This window comes from Calidris pugnax, unplaced genomic scaffold (assembly GCF_001431845.1).
Source record: "Calidris pugnax isolate Ruff unplaced genomic scaffold, ASM143184v1 scaffold8, whole genome shotgun sequence".
Lineage (NCBI taxonomy): Eukaryota > Metazoa > Chordata > Aves > Charadriiformes > Scolopacidae > Calidris > Calidris pugnax.
Genome location: NW_015090830.1, coordinates 20,618,311 through 20,636,776, shown reverse-complemented (window position 1 = coordinate 20,636,776; position 18,466 = coordinate 20,618,311). Strand labels below are relative to the sequence as shown.

The window sequence follows — 18,466 nt, the reverse complement described above, 5'->3', positions numbered from 1 at the left end:
AAAGAAATTAACCTGCCGTGGGCTGAGAGGGAAAGTTTATGCACCAAAATCTTAAAGAGAAGCAGAGGATGGGAACAGATGGTCAGTTTTTATCATGGAGGAAGGTCTTTCACTGTCTTCCTCAGGAATCTGTACCAAGACCAGTTCAGTTCAGCATGTCTTTAATAACCTAGAAAGGGAAGTGAACAGCAAAACTAATCCTTTACACTGGGGATGTTACTTACAGCAAAAATTAAAGCTGTGAGGTGTTAGAGAGATTTCATGATACTGTGTGATCTGAGTGAGAAAAGGGTAGATGAAGCTCAGTGTTGATAAATTTTAAATTAGTCAGCAGCAAAAAATAAAACTAATTTGACAGACACAGCGATGGGCTCTAAATGAGCTCTTGCTACTGAAAGAAGTCTTTGGCTTCCTGTGGAGCTGCCAGCCAAGTGCTCTGGAGAGGTTTTAAAAAAATATCTGCATGTTAGGAATGTTCAAGGGGAGAACAGAGAACAAAGCAGAAGCATCACTATGGCACTGGGTAGGCTCTTGGTATGGCTGTGGCTTGGACACTGAATCCCTAATTGCAAAGGGAATAAATACAGAGAAACTAGAAAAAGCACGGTGGTGATTGGGGATTTCAGGTATGAATTAGCCTCTGCTTTAAATGTAAGGTTACTCAGCCTGGAAAATAGATCACTGAGAGACGTATCCGGGAGTAAGGCAAGATCACAAGTGGCAGGGTGCTAATTATAATATGAGTGTTCACTGACTTTCATAACATAGAAAAACGTGTCATTAAAAGAAATTATCAGGCAGTAGGTCAAAAGCAAGCAAAAGTCTCTTTTAAAATACTTCTCTGTGTACTTCAGTACCGCATGGAAGAGCAAAATGTACACGGATTCAGAAATTCAGATAAAGGCACAGAGGCAGTGAGTTGTGCTAAACTCAAGACAGCCCCTGTCGTGGGCTCAGGATGTCCCCGTGCTGCCAGCCAGCAGGAGGGTACATTGCTTTTTGCTCCAGCCACCCACTGTCACCTTTTATCCTGGCTGCGTGGTGCCCCTGTGGGCCTTTGATCTGGCTGGCAGGGCCTGCTCTGAGGCAGCCTCAGACAACACACAAAGCAAATCTGACACACGCCAAAACTTCTCCTACCACCCCTACAAGTGCAGCTCTTCTGACCCCGCACAGGCTCTAGCAGAACCTTCTGAAGAACACTTTTTGGTCAGCAAAGGTTACTAGTCCGTTTATGATTATACATATAGTAGTTACCACTTCAATGCATGCGATCGGTGCTATTAAAAATTATGAATTTTATGGTATATTGGTTCTGATAAAAGAAATACCAAGCGCATGTAATCAGAGTTACAAAACAGGGTGGGGAAAAAAATATAAATTAAGGCTAAAGGTGAATCTTTGGTTTTATTTGTGCCAAGCAGGTATTTGGTGGACTTAACGCCGAACCAAAATGGCACCTTCGCATTACACTCCAGTGTTCGTGTCATCTGAAAACTCCCTGACTCGATAAAAAAACCAAAACATACCTCTTCAGACACTGGGAAAACTCTAGCCTTTTCCCAGCTGCACAGTAAATCAAAGAATTTGCCTACCTAGGAATTATGGAAAGGGATTAATCTGCCAAAATCACTCAGTTCATATTGACAGGAATGACAGACGTAGCTTTAAAAGCTTCCACAGAGAGGAACCAGTAACGGGCAGAACTGAGCAGAACTGATGCCCTCTCTTCTGCTTCTTGTCTCTTTTCCCTGACATCTGCCTGTTTTGCTAGTTTTTGTTTTAAAATGTTTTAAAAGCTGCAAAATAACAGCAGTCCTGAGGTTCAAGCAGGTCATAAGAATAGATTTTACTGGGTGGCTGAGAGTTTAGTGCATTACTGAGCTTAAGCGATTGGGTTACTCCTCTTGGCCTCCAAAGGAAAAATGAATTTTTAGGGAGAGAATTTCAAGGCGTTTGTTGGTTCCTCCAGTGAGCTGCATGCTAATCTGTGCCTGGGCATCCTTCTTTTATTTTTTCCTCGTTTTCTTGACACCTCTCCTATCCTTGTCTTTTTCACTGATGAAGTTTAATGTTTTATTTTTATTTTTAAAAAAAGGGTATATCTGAAATGTGGTGACACCAGAATACTTACATTTTGCTTCATTCTCTTTGAACGTGCAGGCTTTGCCTACCTTCTCTCTGCATTAAATTTCACAGTAAAGCATATTAAGAAAAGATAGCATACGGATTGAGTTCTTAGTCATATATATGCCATCGTGCATTGCAGATACTTGTTGTTGTTTTTTTTTTTCTCTGCTGGTGACTTTGAATGAAATCAAAATGTTAGATATAACGGACACTAGAGGATTCTCTGAGGAAGCAGTTGATTGTGACTGTCCGGTGGCACGCCTTTGGTTTAGGTTCTCAAGTTTTGTTCTGTGGCATTGGTTCACCTAAAGCATGTGCAGAAAATCTTCTCTCGTAGTCCTTTCCACAGGAAAACCCAATTCAGCAAAACACTCAAGCACCAGGCTTTTGACTGAAAGGACTGGTTTCTAATTAGCATTTATTTCAATGCGAAGTTGGTGCTGGATGTAAACTGGAACTGAAATATTTTGTTTAATTCGGACTATGGAAAGCCAATACTTTTGGTGGTTTTAAAAGGCTACTTTTGGCTACACTGAATTAATTCTTCATAACTTCTTATTTTCAAATTTGCCCTACTAATTTGGCAATTTCTCTCCCAGGAAATGAAGAGACGACGTATAGCCAAACCATTTTCAATGGAAAAGTTGCTTTATCAGATTGCAACAGCAGAAGCAAAAAAGGAAAATGGGCCGACTCTGAGTACGATATCATCCCTTCTTGGAGAGCTCAGGTAACGAATTGGGGGCCTGTTGTACCTATTTTGTTTTCATTGACAGACTCCAGAGGTGGATGACGTAAGTAACCATTTCAGACAGGTCTTGCACTTACTTAACCCAGCAAAAGCCCAACAAACATACTTGAAGGCAGCCGCATGTGGAAGCAGCAGTTTCCTTGGCTGTATGTGATGGGAGCGTGCCCGTGGTCAGGATGTCTTGCTCTAAGAATTCCCTACTTCGGGCGCCATCAAAGAGTTCAAACTACAGTTTGCCTTGGGTGTTTATTTTGTTGATTCTTGGTGCTGAGAGCCAAGATTTCCTGATGCGTTAGGTGAGCTACGTGGTGCCAAGTGGTTAAATAACTTTCTTCAGTTTTTCAGCCTCTCGGCATCAGTAGCCACTGTCAATCCATGCCTGTAATGGGTTTTGCACCAGGAACCCTTGTCTTCAGCATCAAGGTCTTTATACTACAGTTCTAGAAGGTATTTGTATAGAGAAAGTTGTCTAGATTTAAACCATTAAGTAAGTGAGCAGCTTATGCATGGGCACTAATGTAATTTGTGTTACAACTTGAATGTTTTAAAGGAAAAAAACCCCTTCATACTCCTTTTTCTCTCCAGTATTAAGGAGCCGTGTTTAGGAATTCTCTTAAGATAGGTAAAAAAAAAAAAAGAAAATATAATGTTGCCTGGCTTCCTGTGTAATGATCTTCTCTTTTGTTCCCTACCATGTAGTTCCTACCTATCTTTCAAGTTTGTGACAACTGGTACTCGAGATGTCAAGAAAGTTTTGATGAATGGAATCTACAAACTGTATTTAACTAACTATAGCATGTTCATTTGGAAAATTTCCAATGACATATTGAAGGGGAAACCAGCCCATGTGTTGTTTTAGTGTTCATAAAGAAATACAAAGAGGTGTGCTGACTGCTTTACCTGCAGCTGGTTCCCCTGTGGGAATAATCACTTCCAACTTTTTTGGTTTTGGTTTTTTGGTTTTTTTTTTTTTCCTTGAAGAGGAAAAGTCTGCAAGTGCAAAAGGTGAAACAGAAATGTTGGTGCTTGCTGGCAGACGATCACATCGACCTCTATCAGAGTGGTTCTCAAACTTGTTCTTATGCTTAGGTTGGAATTCTCTGGAGCGTATCGGTCCTTCCTGTGGCTGCTTATGTAAAACAAAAGCCCAAACAACAAAACTTGAAAAAACCCAACCAAAGTGGGACACTGTACCATTATTTTTTTCCCTTTGTTTTGCTTTGCTTGTTTGTGCTGTTTCTTTTGCTGCCTCCTCTCCTGATCTGCCTTGGTTGCTCGGTTTGCCCATGCCATTTGCTTAGCTTGGCTCTCCACCCATCTTCAGCTGTGTCTGGTGGTGAGACTTTTTATTTCTCCCCTTCCATCTGCTCAGCTCACTCCACACTTGCCATCTTCCACCCGGCTCCAACCCAGCCTGCTGTCCTAATGCTGTGTAGTCCAGCATAGGAGGTATCGTCCACCTTGTGGATGCCGTGGGTGAAGGGCAGCTGGAGGGCTTAGTCTTTAAGTGACATCTTCTTTTTCCCCTGGGTGTAACAGCAAGATCCTCGTCTTTTGGCACAATCACTTGCCCTGCTTCCCCTTTCCTGCCTGAAGCACCTCATGGCAGCAGGTCCTTGGTTCATCTCTGCCTCCTGATGAAGGTGGCAATGTTACTTCTGACAGCAACAGCTCCTCCTCCTCCTCAAGGTGGCTTTTTTGGCAACTTCAGGAATGACAGTCTTGTTAGCCACATCTCCCAACTCTCCACGTGGCCCCGAGCACCATCGACCTCCAGGAAGTACTCGGCAGTTCCCAGTTCTCTGTGGAGCAGTTTGAGAACCACTGGCTTGATACAGTGCTCGCTGTTAGACTTGGGAGACAGCTTTTGCCCGTTTCTGTGGTGGTGGCGGGCTCTCACCGTGCGCAGGGAGCGGCACCAACCTCCACCACCACTCAGGGCTTTGCTGTCTGCAGTTCAGGTGTCAGTGACGATGGTGGTAAAGGGGTGACTGTAGATGGCTTTGTGGTAGGACGAGGTGGTGCTGATGTCTAATTGCATTAAAATATTCACAGGGACACGGAGCTGAGGCAGCGGCGGCAGCTTTACGAGGCGGGTCTCCACTCTTCAGCGCGCTACGGCAGCCACGACAGCAGCAGCACGGGGGTGGATGGAAAGAAAAAGCCTCGAAAGTGGTTGCAGTTAGAAACGTCAGAGAGGAGATGTCAGATCTGTCAGCACCTGTGCTACCTTTCCATGGTGAGTGAAGTCCTTTGCCTCCACTGGGGTACTGTCCCCCCTGTTGTTTATAACATACTGTAATGGAGTACAAGCCTTTGAGAGACAACACGTAACTACAGCGTCATCTCCTGCACTCCACACAAGATGCAGAGATGGTGATCTGCTGCGTGTCGGAACTTTTATCACCTTATGTGATAGAAGATCATAGAATCAGAGAATGGTTTGGGTTGGAAGGGACCTCAAAGATCACCTAGTTCCAACCCCCCTGCCCTGGGCAGGGACACCTCCCACTAGAGCAGGTTGCTCAAGGCCACATCCAGCCTGGCTGGTGACAGAAGATGGTGACAGAAGACAAATGTTAGGGTCAGCCAGCATCCCCCTCCCTGCAAGGAAGGGATGAACTAGTCACCCAGCCGCTCTCGGACACCCACACCGCACGAGGAGGGGGTAGCAAAGATCCCTGCAGGTGGCCCGTTGGCAGTAAGTGGTGGCAGAACAGTTCTTGGAGGTAGCCAGCACCTCAAACACCTGCCCCGAGTCTCAGGGGTGCTCGTGCTGCAGCAGTTCCCCTGCTCTATCCTGCCTACCCAGCCCTGATGCTGTTTGCCAACCTGTCAGTGCAAAAATAGATGTCACACCTATAAACTTTCTTTTTAGAAGTAATTCCCTACAGGCTTTTGAAGGTGGGCTAACCCCCGTGGTGATGCTTTCAGGTGTTCAGCTGTGTGCAGAACACCTAGAAATACAGCTGTTTCATTAAAAATACCCAAAGCCCCTCCCGTAACTTTACACACCACCTAATTCCAAGATAAATATTTAAATAAGCATAATACAGTGCGTGTGACTCCATATTCGGTCTGTCTTTCTGTCATCTGTCAGGTTTTTTTGGTTATAAATGTTAGGTGTTTGATGGAAATGCAATGTAACTGATAAATGATGAGATGTCGCTCTTTCCCTCCCTGGGACAAAATAAGCCAAATTTATCCATGTCTTTAGAGCGCTGAACACTGAGACATGTTTAAGCAGCACTAGTTTGAAGTAACTTTAAAATGAGTTTGTTTAAAAAAGCAGCCAACCAAAACCTCTTAATTGTGGTCCGTTTGCTCTGGAGTAAGTGTAATCGAGGGAAGAATTCTTTTTTTAACTTGTCTCTCTTAACAGCAATAAGGGACAAGAAGTCAACTCGGTTGTCAAATTCCAAACTGAAATTGCAGGCTTGGCAGGTGGCCAGCAGAGCAAATGTGACTCTGCTGAACAAGGCAGGAGCTGAGGAATCCTGTGGCCAAGCTTCTGACTCCATCCTTACTGAAGACAGCTCTTAAAGTAATGGGAAACGGCTGCTTTCAGGAGATCTGTAGATACCAATCAAGCTTTTATGCAGATGTCATTATTTGGATTTGGCCTCCGTTACTCTTGGTGGTTTTTAAAAAAACCTGTATGTATTTGCCAACATGAGCACTCAAAAAGCAACATGCATTTCTTCTTACACATTTTTCAACCATTTCAATGTGTAACGCTGCTTGTTTACGCCTCCTTCCACTAACTTGTAGTAAAATACAGGTGTAACAACTCACATGTTACAACCAGAAATGCTGTGTGTAACGTGGCTACAGTTTGAGCTCACTGTGCTTCCCCCCCTCCATCTCTGTGTTTTTATAGGTCGTACAGGAGAACGAAAATGTTGTCTTCTGCTTGGAGTGTGCCCTTCGGCACGTGGAAAAACAGAAGTCTTGTCGGGGACTGAAGATGATGTACCGCTACGATGAGGTGGGTACCGTGCAGCTCGGTGCTGGGGGGGGCTCACACTGAAAACTGGGGACCAGGCTCAGCTCTGCTTTTGTCCTGCCCAGACCTCGGGAGACTGAGCTGGGCTCTTTGGTGGGGTTTTTTATTTCTCTTTGGTGTGAGACAGTGGCACTTTATTATGATCTAAGTAAAAGAAATAGAGCAATATATGATTACAAAGATGAAACCTGAAGCTTAAACTGCCTGAATATGCATTAGAGAACAGAGAAGCCATTTGATGCTTTGGGGTGCTGCAGAACGTGAGGCTGCACTTTGACTGGTTAATGTGTTGGAACTTCTGTACTTGAGGATAACTTATCTGTCAGTAATGGAAAGTTCAGACGGACTTACTCCAGTCCAGCCTGAACCTTCTTTGAGGCAAACTTGTAGATGAGAGGGTCCAGTAGTGGCTTCAAGCCATCAGTCTGATGATGAATAACCACAGGGCTCAAGCTGGTGGTTTGGGAGCGTGGCTGGGTTCTGGGCTAACGCTGCCTTGCAGTGAGTGAAGTCACATTGTGCCCTTTGCCTGCCTGGTCACCTCCCCTGGGACAGGCAGCGCGTGAGGGGGTGGGTGGGGAGCATTTCACGGTCACCCCGAGCTGTGGAGAGGGAAGTGGTGGGGGAGAAATTACAAAATGAGCTCGTGGAGATCAGCGCTGGCACAAGGAGCTTTTTGAGATGGGCTTTTCAGCAGGTTCCTGCCCTATGCACGTAGAGCTATGGGGGCGGTGGGGAACCAAGAGGTCAAAGTAAGTCTAAGGACAATCATGTCCTTGTGGCTTTGTTCATTTTTAATTGTAGGCCCAGCTGTGGTATCAGGTACTGTAGGTAGGAAGGAGTACAACCTACGCTGCCCAGACAAGAGCGAGACTGCCTTTGTAATGAGATGATAAACACTGCGGAGTTTCAGGAAGTTACTCATAAATTTTAATGTATTTCTCTTATTCTTGAGATGATTCAGTCCCTTACGTGCCGTGTTTTTACAGATCTGTTGAATTCTGTTGAGGTTTTCTAAGCCATCCTTTCCAGCAGAATCACATACAGTAATTATTTTTGCTAGGTTTTATAATTGCAAAGTAGCTATTTTAAGCTGCACTTGGGAAAGGCAAGAAAACCTCTCCTTCAATACTTGATGATTTTTTTTTTTCTTTTTCTTCCCCAAACACCTGGTTATTATTACAGAATTCTTTTTGAGGGCTGTGAATGGGGAGAGAGATAACCCGCACGTCAAATGCCATGTGTTAAAGCTATTTAATTTTAACTGTTAGGTAGACTTAATTAAGAGGCTGTTGCAACTTTGCACAAAAATAATTTCTCAACGTTCTTACTAGGATGGGGCAGCCGGTTCAAAATAATCTCCCTCCCGCTGTCCAAATTTCATCAAATCCCTGAATGTCCTGGAATTAGGAGTGGAGTCTTAGCCAGTGCACTTTGATGTGCAGTTGAAGGACAACTCCTGTCCTCAGCCTCCTGCCATGGACCTTTTTCCTGCATAGCAGCGAGTGGCTTTCTCTATGGCCAGGCTCAGAGCAAGGAGTAGCACCCCATCACCAATGACAATAACGTCGCCAACAAAAAGTGGCATCCTCTTCTTAAAGAAATATTTAGTAAATAGCAAATTATAATCTATGTTACTGTGGATTTACATTTATGGCATTTATAACTTTGTTCAGCAGTAGATTTTAAATTGTATCTGAAGAACATTCCTAGGGAATGTTCTAGGGAAGAAACCTTGCAGCCCAGCTTCTGTAGTCTTGCTTAATGGCCGGAGCTCAGGTGTTTCCAATTCTGCTGGTTACTGTCTTTAAGTTTGGAGGGTGAAGCTTCAGCAAGGGCAGTACTGCAACCCCTACACAGTACTTTTTACTTACTGTAAGTCATCTATGAGCCAAGCTTCTGCAGAGCTCATAAATATGTAGATTTGCCCCCCCACCCCCCAGTCAAAAAGGCGGTGCTAACATCTCTGTGCATCAGAAGTGACTGGAGAAAAGAGCAGATGCTAATTTGTGTTTTGTTTTTTCCCCGATTCCTGAACAGGAACAAATAATCAGTCTGGTCAATCAAATCTGTGGAAAAGTATCTGGTAAAAACGGCAGCATTGAGAACTGTATCAGCAAGCCTACACCAAAAAGAGGACCTCGTAAGAGAGCGACAGTTGACGTGCCATCATCTAGGCTTTCATCCTCCAGTTCATCCAAAAGTGCTTCAAGTTAATCCTGAAGATGCCAACACTCTCATTTTGTCAATTTATATATATTTTTTGTAATTATTATACCATAGTTTGGAGTACTTGCTGTAGAATACAAGCTGTCTTTGCACTAGCTCTAAAGAAGATTTTCTTCTGGTTTTAGAGAACTAATTTTGTTTTAGCATTAAACTGTTGAATTTTTTTTTTTTTTGTACTTAGAATAGATAGATACAGCAGTCTGATTTTTTTAAACTGCCGTATGTTCACTGTTTTAAAACCGGCAAGGGGCTGATAAAATATTAATTTGTATTGTCCCTATGGCTGAAAAAATAAAAAGCCTTTTTGGTAACTGTGAAAAAAGGCTTTTAACCCATTTTTTGAATAGGTTAAAGTTTGATGTGTTTTATAATTTGTTCTCCAGTCATGTGAGCAGATTTTTCTAGAGAGAAAAGGGATAGGAGACAAAAACTTGAAAGAAATTGCTTTACTTTGGCTGTCTTTTATTCTGTCACAGCAAGATAAGTTTTGTAATTTTTTAAATTGGAGAATACACACTTTCTTTGGGAGGTTATGGCAGCTGAAGATGGACTTTGTTTCCTAACTGTAGGCAAAAGGAGGAGATTTGGAGTATGTTCTCTTTTACCAGCACATCACTATGCATCTGTTTTGAGGGGGAAAAATAAAAAAATTTAAAAAAAAAAAAAAAAAAGGAGGAAAAAAGACTGCCTGCCTTGAGGAGTCACGTGAGGGAAAACTGTGCCTGATTTCATTAGGAAATCCATTCTGTTATTTTTTGGTGCTGTTGGCTACTTTATCAAAAACCCTTCAATAGCATCCTTTAAAAAAAAAAAAAAAGAAAAAAAAAAAAAAAAGAAAAAAAAAAAAAAAAGAAAAAAAAAAAAAAAAGAAAAAAAAAAAAAAAAGAAAAAAAAAAAAAAAAGAAAAAAAAAAAAAAAAGAAAAAAAAAAAAAAAAGAAAAAAGAAAAAAAAAGGTGATTGAAGCCATAAGTGCTTCTTTTGTCATAGACGTGCAATCTTTCTAACATTCCATTCCCATTCCACTGCTGTTTTTTCACACCTTTACACAGTCAAGCATTAATTTTTGTTTTGAATTTGTTTCATTATATGATCACATTTAGAGCCACTAGCAGGTCTGCATATTTCTTTTGAATGTGAAAATGCATTTGCTTTCATCTTGTCTATTTTTTCTCTTCATGTTGTAACAAAAAAAAAAAAAAATCACACCTTTTGTACATATGCCTGTAAATTTTTTTAAATACTTGAGCCTTTTCTTGGGGTGGGGGGAGGGACGGCGAAGAGACAAGATGAAGAAAAGCCTTACGTTTCACTTTCTTCATCGGTTGGATTGGATGCTTACAGGGTTTTTCTTGTAACATTTATAAGTGCTGCTTACATCACTGAACAACAACAAAAAATAATAATGGAGTAGCTGTTGCCCTTTTCTGGTTGTGTGTACAGTATGTGTGGAATAAAAAAGGGAAAATGTTTTCACAAACTGTTTTGTTTCGTAATTGAATTCAACGATACCGTAGCTACCCATATTGCACTGAGCTTGCCAGTGGTGACTGTCAGGAAAGTCCTATAATACAATTTGTTGGTTGTTGTTGCAGAAGACTGAACTGTTTTGGAATATTTAACAATAACATAAACAGAGTCAAGTGTTTTCAAATGTGGTTGTCTGGTTTTTATGGCCTTGCTGTGTACTTTTCCCTCTTGACAGTAAACTTCTGACTATGGCTTACAGTTTGACATTTAATTTATTAGCGCTGCTCTGCTCTCTTTCCTTGTAAGGAAAGACTTCATGTTGTTTATTGCCAGTTTTTTTGTTTACTTTCCAGGTTTGTACTACGAGGTTTAATAAAAAAACAAAACTTTTTTGGACATTTTTGTCTGTCTTCTGGAAAGTGAGTGAGTAAAGGAAGCTCCTTCAAGAAAAAGTTCTTTCAACAGATGCCTCGTTAATATCTAATTGTAGGTGGAGAGCTTCTAGCTTTGGTTTCCCAGCGAGGGGTCAGGAAACCCTTGGTCAGGTAAGAGGAGGCAGAGTGAATCCCTAAGGAATCTGGCCACTTCCCAGCAGGAGATGCCTGTTCCCAACCATTAGCTGTGTCAGGGTGGATTTTGGAAAGGATTTACATCACAGCTCATCCTTTTACTTACGCCATCTCTGATTACATTCCTTCCCTCTGCGCATGAAGAGCAGGAGCCAGGAGCCTTCTCAAAGGAGAGCAGATCCCTGCAAACAGAGCGTGAGACTTGACAAGAAACAGGTGTTAGACACGGTCAGACCTCGAGTTCAGAGAGAAAAATGACTGCAGAAAAAAAAAAATGGCAATAAGATGACGATGGCTACAGGTCCTAAAGCTTTTAAAATGTACACACTTTATAATTAATTCAGGTTTATTGCCATTAAATTGCTGGCTTGCATCAGTGTAGTCAAACAGATGTTACCATGGAAAAGTAAATTACACTGGTGCTCAGTATAAATAACCATTATTTTTTTTTCTGATTGCTGAATTAGTCTCCTCTGTTCACTGTCATGGATAAAATATTTGGGTAATCAAGTAAAAGACATGGTTGGGATAGAAATACTTTATTTTATCTCGAAAGAGGAGTAAGTTTATACAATGCTAAGATATCTGCTCCACGAGGAGTGTAACATTTCAATATGCATCTCTCCTCCTTTTCCGTTTCTGTTTTTTTTCTTTTTTTTCCTTAACACCTACGATAACTAAGTTGGTCCTGAATAAGAAGTGTGAGAGAGTAGACACTGCTGCTTTAGTAGACAAAGGCAGTAGGCAGACAGTAGGTAGTAAAGAGTAGAAAATAACTTTTCATTGTGGTTTGGATCCTAAATCTTCGGTTGCAGCAGCTGAAAACATGCAAGGAACAATTTGGGTTCAGTATTACACATCAAGTCTAAGGATTTCCAATCAGCCATTTAAAGGTTAGTGGTCAAAGTAACTTGTATCTTTCTGCTTTAATTCTCTTATACATAGTATATACAACAGATTTACTGCTCTCCTGAGCCCCAAGACTACTGTTAAAGTGTGTGTGCTTTAGGCATTATTGTTTTGTTTTTTTAAAAACCAACCTCCACATGACTGGCAATTTTGTAAAAAGGCGGTATGACTAAGTAAAAAGATCTGGCTGTTAACGCTCGGTTAGCAAATTGTTACACAGGCAAGCTCTTCATTCACTTGTTCATTCATTCAGAAGTCATTCTTAAAGGATATGGTTTTAGGATTCAAATAGTTTGAGAGTCACTTTCATCACTAACATCTGAAGCGCCCTTTCTCTCGGTTACAGCAGCAAGAGCAGTGTCCACTTGAACTTCCTCCTCGTCGGACTGAACCACCGGAGACTCTCCTTCGCTCGCGTCCTGGCTGGCAGAGTCGGTGCAGGTGGAGGACAGGGAAGACAGTTTCTGGCGTAGTTCAGACTGGCTGGGAACCTGCAGGCTTATCTCGTTCACGTAGCTGTTGGTGTCGGGCCCTTAGAGTTGGAAAAAGAAGAAGAACAATAACAATCAAGCTGTGGCTCAGCAAGCGAATTGAGAAGGCAATATATTAACTGAGCTCCACGGTGCTTAATGAGTTGCATTCGGGCTGTTCTCCTGCTTTTGCAAAAGACCATTAAAAAAAACCCCTCCCAAAACACAAAGCTGCTTCTGGCTTTTCTCAAGTTGATCTCAAATACAAGCCACAGGTGGGTTTTAATCTGTTTCTGATGGTGTCCATGTCCCTCACTCGTTCTAACATTGCTAACGCTTGAGGTGGAACAAGGTAAGATGATTGCAAGAGAACTAAATCCTGACTGTTGGGAGACACAGCTGGTGTCCAGTTGGCCTGTCAGCCAAGGCCACTTCATCCTCCCAACTCTGAAGTCCATTCAGACTTCAGCATGTGCCGAGAATCATCCCAATAGGAAAATCCTCCAAATAAACTCTGTCCAACAGAATGACATAAATAAACCTGGGTGAAGTTAAAAAAAAAAAAAAAAAGACAACTGGGAGAGAGGCAATAACAGTAATCTCCAATTTTGGCTAAAAATCGAAATGCAAAACAAATTCTTGCCCACAGCATGAAAGAATTCATTCCTCTGGAAAAGCTGTATCATAGCTCACGTGCACAGCAACAGGATCTTAAAGACTATGCTTCCTCCATATCCTATGCAAAAAGATTTAATTCTAAGCCAGTTCAGTGTAATGTAACTCCAGTTTGAGAGTTAAGATTTCAAAATTGTCTTAGATCTTCTCTGGACACTTCCTGGAAACATCTAAACAAATCTTTCTACGTGATCTGCCAAATAAAGCCCTTTTTTCCTTCCCTATTATAGCTAAGAAGGGTTTTTCCACAGTCAGGGCGCCCAGCTTCAGCACTGAGAAACCTTAGTGAGAAAATGCTCTAAAAACTCCTGTGGGATTTAATATAAAAAGGTTTCCAGAAGCTCGGCGAGAGACGGGCTAATCCCTACACCTTAACTCTGCTAACGCTGGTTGCAGAGTAGCTCACTTGCCCTGTGACTGGTCCCCATCTTCTTACCAAGCATCCAAGTTAAATGGTAACAAGAAAACGGTCACAACAGCACCTGGAGACAACAGAAGCTTGTTGTACCAGACACGGAAAGGTACAGCAGCTGTTGCTCAAGCCCATTTCTTGCCCTAATGTTCTCCAACCTTAAATTCTGGACTTAAGCTTGGACAGCAAGTAGCCCTGCATTGTTTCAGCCTCTCGGGGACTCAAAAACTCCAGAGGGAAACTTGCCCTCACCTCAGTAGGTCTCCATTTTAAACACAAGTTGCTAAACATCTCGTACAACATTCACAACTCCAACAACCAACCACCTAACCTGCCTGAACTGGAAACACCCTGCCAGGCCACCCGACGGGGTCAGTCCAGGATGTCCAGCAGGTCTGCCGCGGTGCTTCCTGGGGTAGTACATGACTTTATAGTGAAGACAAGCAATATCAGTGCACTACAATATTATGAAGATATTTCTAAGGACACCCGTCTCTATGCTGTGCACACCAACAAGCATTAGATTAATTTACACAACACATGGGAGGAGTTCTCTGGAGTGGCAGAGGCAAGTTAATTTCTCAGTTCCACTTACTGACTCTCATAGAAAATCACAAACCCAATGCCCATACGCTGGCAACGTTTGTAGCAAGACTAATTTAAAAATGTTTCAATGCCTTGAGCTGATTTTCATTTTCAGCAGTCACTAAAATAGCTTACCTGCGTTCTGCCGCGTTCAGTAAAATTGTGAAACAAATCTTCCCCTGACCAACCCAGCTCTCCACTGGCAGCAAAACAAAGAGTTATCTTTAAGCCACCTCATTTTTCTGAGCCTGAAGAACTAACGTATGTATTTGGCTTGACCCTAGGGTGCAAGATCCTTCAAGCGACAACACAAAAATCCCTTCTCATTCAGAGGGGAAAAAAAATTGTCTGGAACCACAACAGTAAGACTGACAAGACTGTTAGGGTGTAGTAGTAGTAACTGCAGAGGAGTAAGTCTTGCTGCAAACCCATCCAACCTCTGCATTAAGGTTACAGTGCTAGAACACTGGGACATTGTATTTCAGAGTACGTGCCTACACATAGTAAATATATATAGACTATCTACACATGCACACTGTAATAGTTACATCACAGCACAAAATAAATAACATCTTTTTCTCACAGGCTAATAAGTTTTACATCTATTTAGGAAAAAGCAACCAGACCTCGTAGTTTCTACACTGCCTTAGATAATCCACTTACACTGTTTGTTGTTAAGACACAAAGCTGCTTGGTCCAACATCTGCCAAAGATCCAGCAAGGGGAAAGCAGTCCTAGCTTCTGGAATTACTTGCATGCTCGAACAACAATCACCTTTAATACTGCAGGAATTGGATGCCCATCCAAAACCAGCCATCTGAATTCTGTTCTTTCAATAAAGCATGAAAACCTCGAGTAGTCAAGTGTGCCTTGGCTACTCACCCTATGCTTTTCATGTTCACAGCAGGTAATAAACACCTTCACATCGGGAGAAAGAAAATGACCCCAGGATATTATTAACATTTTTCTTTACATATCCCAAAATAAAGTATAGGATTTAAAGTACACTGTTTCTTCACTGTAAGTAGTTTTATAAAAATATTCGAACCTGTAATTTGAAAAGAAATCTAAGTACATTTAAAGGAGCTTCATCATCTCCCCCAAGAAAACCTGTTTTGGCTCTTGGGAAAAGGATCTTAGTGCTAAAATAAGGTTTTGATTAAGAAAGCACACTTCCCTTGTGGATAAAGTATCCAGTATTACTAATTCCCTGCTTTAAGCATCATGCTGCAAACTTGCCAAAACGTAAATCTGGTTTTGTTCATCAGAACACGTAAACAAAATTTTGGATTAAGATTAATTTAATCCAATTTAACTAACATTGCTAGCAGTAAGCAGGCTACATGAAAGAGCTGCAGTATCAGAATCACTATTTAGAAGCTTCCAGAACATTGTCATGTTTTATAACATGGACTGCTATGTTGAACCACATCTCTGAACCCCTCTCACTGAAAATTTTGCACTATACAACTGGTCCGAATTTACTTCAAAACACCAACATTCTGCACAAATTCTAAGAAAGCAGTCTTAAAAATAAAAACCTACCTACTGCAAAATTTCTGTTGATGTTTGTTAAAACTTATTATTATCTATTAGCTTTAAAGAGAAAAAAATGCACCTTAAACGCAGTATGTAACACACCACCTACCCCTACCATGACAAATACAACATGAAGCTGTAGTAAGTAGATGAAAAAAGAGACAGTCCAGAAATACCAAGTAGTTTTGCAGCAAGCTCTCCTGTACTTCAACTAAATATTAATGCTTTGAAAACCACTAATGAAAAATATTCAATCTACGTGCAGCATAATGTTTCATGAGATAACATAATCCATTCCAAATTAGAGCAATTCTGGTGATTTATCACTTTGTCTCTAAGCACACTGTCATTATCAGTATCATACCCAGCATGGGAGAAAGCATATTATTGTCTTCGCTTCCTGAGTTCAAAAAGACATCAAGTGCTTCTTGGTCAGACATGTCCATTAGGTCCATCTGTTCCAGCATGTCCACGTTCACCTCCATGGAAGACATACTTCCAATCGGTTCTGCAGTAAAAACAGTGCAATGAGCAAACTGACAGTCAACTACACAATGTTATTACCTATAAAGGCTTCAATAGCTGCTATAATTGTGTGCATTAGTAATAATTACACCAGATATAGAAGGAGCACACCCACGGGAGCTGCTCAGCAGCAATCTCAGCCCAAATCCAAGAGTACTCTTTGCAATCTTTGTTGTGAAACTGATGTCCATTACTGCCTTTGTAAAACAAAACATTTTTAGCAACAATATTTATAGCAATAGCACAGTCAGAAATATGCTAGGATGGGGCTCAGGGGCAAAGATTGAAACTTTCCATTTTGCAACACTCCAATTCTCTCAATTAGAAATCTTTTTAGAGAAAAACAAACACATTTAAGCACACAATCACTAAATGTCAAAATACAAGGGATGGGGAAATGCAGAAATAAGGATTAGTGTCAATAGAGAGCAGCCATTCTGCTTCCTCATTCAGTCTAATAAATGACAGTAGTATATAAAACCTAGCCTGATGCCCAGTATCTTCTTCTCAGCATGAAGATGATTTCATATTATTAATTACTCAAGCAAAGTGCTTATTCTTGTCAATATAATACTGACAATTCACAAGGAAACTAAATACTTGGATGAATAGTTGGATGGGCATGTTCCTTCAACAATAAAATATGCAAACACAGAACAAGTAAGTTCAGGGGTATTTAAGTCCAAATTAAAGTAAAATTTAAACTAAGTCAAATTTAAGTCCAGTTGCTGCATGTATAACATAAAATATTACAATGAACAGTTTAATGGTTTATATAAATTTAACAATTACACTATTAAAAGCCTTCATATGTGAACTGAGCTGAAATCCTATAATTTGATTTTTTTTTTCCCAAAGACACTATAGCTCTGTAGTTCTACATGTACTGCAGGGGTCAATCTTTCATTGAAACAGTTTCTTTGATACACACGGGTTGTGCACTATACTGCAGAGCTGAAGTTCAGGAAGGTAGGTAGCCTAACCCTCCAACAGAGCCCTGTGTCCAGTACCAGCCAGTGACAACGTCCACTTTTAGTCTAAGTGGACTATATCTACGCAGAAAGCAGGAGACCCAAACTCAGTTCCTTCCTAGACCAAAGGAATTTAGACTTACACATCCCTCTTCTCAGAAGGCTGTCCTAGCAACTGACCTACAGCATCTTGCAGATGAGCGTTGCAGAGAAATGGAAATCTCAGATTGTATTCCCTGCTCTGACATTACACACGATGTAGCAGAACCAGTCCCTGGAGCAGGGACAGCATTTTGACATTTTTTTCTTGCCACAAGTGATGTAATCTCCTGCTTGCTTTCTTTCTGGTCCTACAATCCCTGCATTTTGGCCCAGCAGATGGATACCTCCCACACAGAAGTGTCTATGGTATTCTTGTGCTTTAACTAGTCAGGAGTTGCCAGACTTGACTCATCTCATAATGAGAGAGTTTAGCCAGACTTGACTCATCTCATAATGAGAGAGCTTAATCTGATCTCCCATGTCCTAATCACATGTTCTGTGTGTTACATAGACAATGGAAATAGCTACCACCTGGGAACTGTTTGAAATACAACAATGAGCTTTTGAAATTTTTCTGAGGCGACTCCTGCCAGGTGACAACCCCAGGCTGGGATAGAATATATAAATATCCCATTTGACAGAAGCAGCCACCTCCATCCATCTCTTTATAGATATGGATGCACCCTTCAGCTGCAGAGAAAAGTGCTGGTCCAGAGGTAATTCGGTGCTTTGCATTTTCTGAGACAACAAGCAGGGAGTCTGATGGATTTTATAATGTGACTAGTTCCCCTGGAACCCAAAGTTTGTTTAAAGAGCTTATCTGAAGTTTCAATTCTACAGAGGAAGAATTTAGACACTGCAATGCTTCATCTGTAAGCATTAAAAATGCTGCTGACTGACCCCTCAACAATATTCTCCAAGTTTGTGGTATTATATACAGACTATAATACACAGAAGGTATTTTAAAACTTGCCTCGCCTCTCTGCTATCTGCAAGTATCCTGTAGAAAGGTATTGCTCCATGTCCTGCTGGAAGGCTTCTTCAAAGAACTTCTGACGTTCCTTTAGCTTCATCTGCTGGGTGTGCTCCATATCCAAAACCTTCTGTGCATGTTCAGCATCTAGCTCAGCTGAGCATAAAACAAACAAACAAATAAAATATTGAATGTATACCCCCCTGAGTATC

General features: G+C 41.3%; 2 protein-coding genes across 6 annotated transcripts in view; one reads left to right on the top strand and one right to left on the bottom strand.

Annotated features, from left to right (window-relative positions):
• Nucleotides 1-9,933, top strand: part of JARID2 (jumonji and AT-rich interaction domain containing 2) — a 227,433-nt gene extending 217,500 nt beyond the window's left edge. For all 3 annotated transcript variants that reach the window (XM_014940871.1, XM_014940870.1, XM_014940872.1), the window contains 4 exons: nucleotides 2,730-2,860; nucleotides 4,937-5,120; nucleotides 6,762-6,869; nucleotides 8,928-9,933. In XM_014940871.1, the coding sequence (XP_014796357.1) occupies nucleotides 2,730-2,860; nucleotides 4,937-5,120; nucleotides 6,762-6,869; nucleotides 8,928-9,104 (600 nt within the window). In that variant the 3' untranslated portion in view covers nucleotides 9,105-9,933. The remainder of the gene's footprint in view (nucleotides 1-2,729; nucleotides 2,861-4,936; nucleotides 5,121-6,761; nucleotides 6,870-8,927) is intronic.
• Nucleotides 9,934-11,481: 1,548 nt separating this feature from the next.
• DTNBP1 (dystrobrevin binding protein 1) overlaps nucleotides 11,482-18,466 on the bottom strand; it is a 72,982-nt gene continuing 65,997 nt past the window's right edge. For all 3 annotated transcript variants that reach the window (XM_014940874.1, XM_014940875.1, XM_014940873.1), the window contains exons 8-10: nucleotides 18,255-18,410; nucleotides 16,108-16,251; nucleotides 11,482-12,594 (exon numbers count right to left, since the gene is read on the bottom strand). In XM_014940874.1, coding sequence (XP_014796360.1) covers nucleotides 12,347-12,594; nucleotides 16,108-16,251; nucleotides 18,255-18,410 — 548 coding nt within the window. In that variant the 3' untranslated portion in view covers nucleotides 11,482-12,346. The remainder of the gene's footprint in view (nucleotides 12,595-16,107; nucleotides 16,252-18,254; nucleotides 18,411-18,466) is intronic.